Below are 7,405 nucleotides of genomic sequence, written 5' to 3'. Positions count from 1 at the left end.
CTCAATTCATAGATTCTCTTAATTAGGTAGTTGCTTTCTTGTCACTCATGATTGTTTCTTGAATCAACTCTCATCAAACCTAGACATTTATTTAGAGAATTCTATGATAAAATATAAAAAAAACATTTAACCCATCCATTTTGCGTTATTCCAAAATTTCAAAAAATAAAATAAAATAAAATTTTCATCAAGTTCCATTAATTTTATATACCTTTTTCATTTTTAATATAATTTTAATGTAATTTGAAAATTTATGATTATGCAACACCAAGGACAATGTTTTATAATCCACCATGGAAACCTCATTTTGTTTCGTAGGCATGATAAGATATAACCTCTCTACTGATTGGACTTAGCTTCCCTCTCTGTCATCACGCAAGCAAAACTACATTTCTTCAAATACGTACATGCGCGCGTACATATATATATATATATATACATATATATATATATATATATATAAGAAAGGCTAACGTCACTCTTTTTGTCACTTTTTGGATTCACTGTTTGACACGTAAAATCCACTAGCATGATTATTTAAACCGAAAATGAGATAGCGGAGTCCACATGTCAAACAATGAATGCAGAATGTGACAAAAAGAGTGACATAAAAAGTGACGTTATAATTTCTCTATATACATATAAGTTAAGGGCCCGTTTAGAAGGTATACGCAGATCATAATTTTTGATTCTGACGTTTGAATTTTTTGTGAGAGAAAAATAATGTAGCAGAATTAATGATTTGAGTTTGAGTATATGAAACAAACAGACCTTTAGAGTCTAGGAAAATAATCAGGGGAGAAAGTGTGAGAGAGCAAAAATTGTGGGGGCATCATGCCAATTATTATTGTTGTTGTTGTTGTTATTGTTATTGTTGTTATTGTTATTGTTATTATTATTATTGTTATTATTATTATTGTTGTTATTATTATTGTTGTTATTATTATTATTGTTATTATTATTATTATTATTATTATTATTATTATTATAAAACTTCTCTTAAGCCCATTCCATTGGATTCTTGTTTTTCCCTCCTAAATGGAGGCAAATCGCATCAAATATGCGAAATAATAATAGTTTTCCTTACAAGAAAAAAAAAAAGACTCATCAATTAAGCTCGCGAAAATGATAGATGGGACAAGGCTTTGGTTCACTATCAATATGAACGTGAGAAGACCAATCCACACAATTCATCTTGCAAAGCCGTTGGGCAATTGATTGAGCCATATATTGTGCTCCTTGATTAGTCAAAACCCCTTTTAACGTTCGTGTATTTTGGTTAATCTCTCCAAAATCTTATAACAAGAATAGTATTCTGTTGAATCAAGTTGGTTCAATTATTTACTGAATTTCCCATTTCTCAATTACCTCTTCGAAACTACCAATACATGGGGAATAAAAAAATGGAACCAAGTCAGCGAATATATTTATATATGTGCTGCTAATCACCTAACACATTGTTGATTTAATCAAAATATTCATTTTTTAGTTGTACCTTTTGACTTGAGTAAACGCTTAGAACCCTTTGAACTTATAAATAGTAATTTGTTGAACAAGAAATATTCAATATTAACGATTTTTAATTTTCAAAATGAAGCATGAGCTACCCAATTCCTAGATCACTTAGGATTTTATTCTCTTTTTTATTCGAAGATAATGTTTAATAAGTGACTTGTAAATCACAAATTTTGTTAAAGAAGAGTATATGGTTGAACTTTCAGAAGCAAACAAGTCATTAACCAAGTCAACGAAGTTTGCTCGCCATGAATTACATCCTTTGAACAAGAATGTTCTATTTACAAAGGCTTCTTTTTTTTTTCTGAAACATACCCTATTTATAAAAATTCGTTTGCCAACTATTACAAATATATAAGTATACATATACAAATATATCACGCCACATTGTCATCAAATTTCTATATTTAAGAGATAATCAATAATAAAAATATAACCATTGAAAACTCGTCTTTAAGAAAAACAAAAAAAATAAAAAAAATTGAAAACTATATATATATATATATGTATATTTATATAATGATACAATATGATGCGGATTATCATATTACAAAAGTCATACAATATGATCAAGAGAAATTCCATGCAAAATTCGAGGGGGGGAAAAGTGATGTTAATGATACTTGAAAGGCCGAAAAATAGCAATAACAAAAACAGATTGCAACTCCTGTCAAATGCGGAGAAAATCTATGTGGTCTAATAGCCAGACAGATTTATCTTTCATGATCACATGTATTTAGCTTTCTATTTTTCTGGTGGAATTTTCTCTGGTTCCAAATTTTGCCACAAAGAAACGGCCAGTGTGGAAAATTCTTATAGTTTAATTTGTGTGCACCAAATTCAAACTAGTCGAGTGTGAAGATAATGTTTCAGATAGCCTTTTTATCAAAAGCATCTCTTTGTGAAAATGATAGATTGATAGGTGCCTTAATATTATTTATTTCTTTTTATGCGCAACTAAATTATTCCATATAAAATATTATAACGTTAATTTTGGTCTAGCCTAATCTGACTAGCCCATCTTTCCTCATACTTCTGGGGGCATTTCAAAATTTTGGAAAAAAAAAAATTTATAAAGAAAAAACAAGGAAAAGTTAGCTAAATTGAATTTAGGATTCTTTTTTTTTTTTTTTCTCCAAAGAGAAATGGTCCCATACCCACAATAGCAGGAATCGACAAGAAGTGTTACTACTATTAAGCGCTAATATTATTCAGGTCACCCCTACAGCCCAAAAAAAAAAAAAAAAAAGCATTGCAGTCTAGACATACTAGATATAAGCGATTCATATATATACATATATATATATAGGAAAAAAAAAAACCGTTCAAAATTGTAATTGTTCTAAATAAATTATACATTATTATATATTACCATTTGCAGTAAAATAATGGTACCCTAAGGTTACTATTGGAAGACAAATCATAGAACCACCTTAATAATATATATACATCATGTCATGTGACACTTTGATACCAATGCATATTACAACTTATGTTAGATCTTCCAATAACATATTTGTAATCTTTGTGCACTTTTACCGCCAATTGTTGAGATGGAATCTAAAAAAAGCATTCATTGTCAACATTTTCAGTGACACAAGTATCATATATATAGATATAAAAAGAAAACGTATCCAATTTTTCAACACTCCCTCGCTAAAGAACACCACAACCAAATCAAGGTAGTGCTTTTAGCTGCCTTTGATAGCGAGGCTATCTCAAGAAGGAAAAGGGACAGTGAAATTTAAGGAATTATATTATTATATGATAAAGCAATTGAATTATATTTTTAGAAAGAGAAATACTTAAGTCACTTTAAATACCACTCTCTTTTTTACTCTCTACCTTCTCATTTTGCCACTTATCTCTTCATTTTCTCATAACAAATCAAACCAAAAACTGATCCCCTTTTATTACAACAATGCCATTCTATTCTTTTTTTTTTTCTTATTTTCTTTTTTCTTAAAACATTCTTTTTTTTTTTTTATTCATCTTTGAAAACATAATATGTGATGTTTGTGAATACTGGAGCCTGCATGTGAGGTGATTGTTGAAGCAGTGCACTATAACCTCATTTATTTTCTTTTTTGCTAAATTCGTTTATCCTTTTAACAAATTATTATTCCCAAGACAGATACCCATTTTTGTTACCAATTTATTATATAACTAAAATTTCTAACGTTATAATCTTTTTTTCCCACAATTGTGGACTTTATTTTTTGGGGTCCCAATATAAGTTTGATATTCTGATGAGAGCAAAATAAATGAGAATGAAAAATACTACGCAAGTATAGTTGTAATCAAATATGTGCTCTTAAATTAGAAAGTTTCATCCAATGGCATAGTTGTAATAAATGGTAGATGGATGGTTTAGAATTTTATTTTATTTTTGAGAAAATAAACAGACAAGTGACAAGAAAAAAAATAAAAAAAAATAAAAAGAGTGATATTTTATTCAAGTTTAGATATAACGTGAAAATTTTTTATAATAATAAAAAAAATTAAATGTGATTGTTTTTAAAAAAATTTTAATTGTAATAAAATTTAAATTATGAAATGAAAAATGACCCTAACATTAATGATTTTGAACAAAAATGAACTCAGCTGCAAAAACGTGTCGTCGAACCCCACTTGTGTTGTGTAACGAGGGACACAGGAGCAAATACCATTAAATAGCCTGCCGTTTACAACACTTCGAGGACAACATGTTCTCGTCGTTCCGTAACAAGACTCGGCCTTATAGCTTTTATCATCATAATGCAAAAACTTGGAGGAAAATGCATTTTTTGGTCCTCGGAGATTTTGAGTGAAAATTTAAAAAAAAAAAAAAAAAAAAAAAGAAAAAAGCACACAAATATCTCCCTTCTTTGTCACTAACAAAATAACCTTTATTATTTCTTTTCTTCGTTATCAAACCGACTCAAATCGAACCAAACTATGAAACAACAATATGATTAGTTTATTTTTCGATATTTTTAACCATAACAAATCCTATCAGAGTTCTTCATTTACTTCTTTTTAAAAATAAAAATAAAAAAACAGAGAAAAAAGAGGATAACCAATTTGTTTAGTGCTTAAACAAGTGAAACTGATTACCATACAAAATCAAAAATACACCACCGCCGCCGCTACTAACAAAAAGAGAAAAAAGAAGAAATTATATAAAAGAAATTTTCCACCAAAAATATAAACAAAGATCCCATTGCACGCATCCTCTTTAACCCCCAACACGATATATCCTCTAATTTAGTATTAGAAAACAGTAATTTCCTTCCTCTCCCTTCCCAAAAAAAAAAAAACATATTCATAAAATTAGCTTCCAAAAAAAAACAGAGAAAATCATCCATCACATCACTTTCCAAGATTCCAGAGTGGGAAAGCTCGGAAAAGCGTCGAAGTCCAAACCACCGCTTCCAGCTTCGACAAAAGAAGACACCATCGTCGGCGCCGAGCCACTACCGGCGCCGACGAGCGACGCCATCGCCGTCGTGGACCCCACCGGATGGCCCTGCTGGCTCTGATGGCTGCTGTGATGGTCCAGAAGCAGCGCCGACGTGTCGAGCGTCGGGAGGCACGCGCCAGCGACGGGAAACCTAGCGCCGCAGGCCCTCTGCGGCTCCGGCTTGAGGATCGGCGCCGCCGCCGAGCCGAACTGCGCCGCCACGCCGCGAAATCTGACGCCGGTGACCTGCTGCACCATCTGGCGGAAGTTGGCCGGGTCGGCCGTGATGAACGTCGTCTGCGAACGCTTCGTCGCGCGGGACTTCCTCTTCGACACCTTCGGAGGAATCGCGAGGCGGTGTCGTTTCGTAGAGGCGGCGGCGGAAGACGGCGTGTCGGGATCCGAGCCGGAGAGGCCGGAGACGGTCGGAGTCGGGGTCTGAACCTGTTCAGTCCGGAAGATGTCGGAGTCGGAGGAAGGAGCGACGACCGGTTCGAGAGATTTCTGGAGGGCTTTGGTTAGGGTTTCAGTGTCACGAGCGAAGAGCTCGGAGAGCCAACAGTCGCTGAAAGTGGGCCTGAAGGCCCATGGATCGATACTGGCCAAGTTCTCCGACGAAGCCATTTTTCTTTAATCTGATCACGTCTTATAAATACAAAACACCGAAAGACAATAGATATGTATATAAGCACTCACAAAAGGAAAAGAGAGTTTAAAAAACAAATTTGGAATAATCAGAGCATTTCGGAATTTTCAATGAATTTGGGGTGAGAAGTGATGAGATGGGAGAACGATGAAATGGATTTAGAGGGAAGAAAGAGCAGAGAAGAAGAGAAATGAAATGGGAGAGACGAGGATGAAGGTGAGGGGGATTATATAGGACGGTGGAGAGATAGATAGATAGATAGTAGACAGAGGAGAGAGAGTGTGGGATTTTTTTTTTTTTTTTTTTTTTTGGGCAGAGAGGAAGAAACCGCGTTGTTCAGAGGACGACGAAGATGGGGACACGCGTCAGTGTTTTGTACGGAAGATAGAAAGCTTAGTAAGCTTAGCTTATTAAGCTAAGCTGAGCTAGTGGCTAGTGAGTGATGGATATTGGATATAGATCCTCAGCTAACCATGGTTTGTTTTGTAATCACTGTTTTGAATTTTGAGAATATCGGCAGCACATCAAGGATTTACTTAAGGACAAACTCTAAGATGATGTTTAGTTCATAAATTTAGAATTATGATTTAAAATTATTTTTATTTTATGTATATTTTTTATGAGAGAAAAATACTGTAGAGAATCGTGAATTATGATTCAAAATCAATGATGAATATAGGAAACAAGTGTTTGTTAAGTGTCAACTTTCGATACAATTCGATACTCATAGCCCTGTTAACTTCATCAATTCGAGTTTAAAATTTAAGTTTTATTACAGTAAAAAGCTCTTATAAATAGTCATATTTAACTTTTTTACTACAGTAAAATGCTCTCACATAAAGTTACATCTCAACTCGAATTAAAAATTTGAATCAGCGAACTAAAATGGCCCATAATGTTCAATTCAATCATGTGCGGTATTAGATTGCATTGTATTGGAGTAGATTCTTTTTTTTATTATTATTATTCCAATTTATAGTTTACATATGGAGTTTTTAACGCAATTGCTTCTTGAATTTGTTGTGATTTAATAAATAGCCTATAAATTTTTAATTTTGACTTTTAAATTTCTCAAACTTATAAAATTATTATAATATGCTATATTTTGTGAAATTTGATTAAAATTTTTTGTTAGATTTAAAGGATTAAAAATTAAAAAATTAAAAGATTTGTGTTACATTAGAATTTAGATTTAGAATTTTTCGTCAAACTTGATTTTTTGACACTAATTTAACACAATCATAGTCAAAATTATACATATTGCAATAATTTTAAAAATTTAAGAGGTAACTTGCTAAAATTAAAATTCAGGTGGACAAATTGTTAAACCATACAAGTTTAGAAACAAGTTGCTAAACCATAAAAATTCAGGATGCAAATAGTACCCTTACATATTTGAAACCCAACAATTATTCATAGAAACTAATTAAAAAAGTATAAACACATTAAAATAATAAACTATGTTTAAAAATTTATGTCATACATTAGATTAGATTAGATTTAATGGGGTAATTAAATTTTGGCATTCAAAAACCGAAACGAATCTAAGCCGATTGGGTTTATAATTTCAATCTAGTCCAATCTAATGAGGATTGGATATCCAATGTGCATTTATTACCTTGGTTGGGATCGGTCGGTTATTTTCTCATCCATATATTGTTACGAGGCAATAGTGTTTTTCTACACAACAACTCATATATGAAAGCCATGGTTTTAGATAGAAAAATCTATGTAAGCGAATTAGTATAGATTGTGTATAAAAAAAATTACTTTTAGAGCAATACACTTTAGAGTACATTAAT

At 32.1% G+C, this 7,405-nt stretch overlaps 1 protein-coding gene across 1 annotated transcript; it reads right to left on the bottom strand.

Moving 5' to 3' along the window:
* Window positions 1-4,570: 4,570 nt before the first annotated feature.
* On the bottom strand, window positions 4,571-5,795 carry LOC21410526 (calmodulin-binding protein 25). The gene has a single exon (XM_010112966.2). The coding sequence runs from the start codon at window positions 5,579-5,581 to the stop codon at window positions 4,862-4,864; it is 720 nt and encodes a 239-aa protein (XP_010111268.1). The 5' UTR covers window positions 5,582-5,795; the 3' UTR covers window positions 4,571-4,861.
* Window positions 5,796-7,405: the final 1,610 nt, after the last annotated feature.

The sequence above is a fragment of the Morus notabilis genome, unplaced genomic scaffold (genome assembly GCF_000414095.1).
Source record: "Morus notabilis unplaced genomic scaffold, ASM41409v2 Scaffold78, whole genome shotgun sequence".
In the NCBI taxonomy this organism is placed as follows: domain Eukaryota; kingdom Viridiplantae; phylum Streptophyta; class Magnoliopsida; order Rosales; family Moraceae; genus Morus; species Morus notabilis.
The sequence above is the reverse complement of the archived record's forward strand: the minus strand, read 5'-3'. Positions and strand labels throughout refer to the sequence as shown.

Coding starts and splice junctions, on each gene's coding strand:
- LOC21410526 (XM_010112966.2), bottom strand. CDS start 5,581: ATGGCTTCGTCGGAGAACTTGGCCAGTATCGATCCATGGGCCTTCAGG.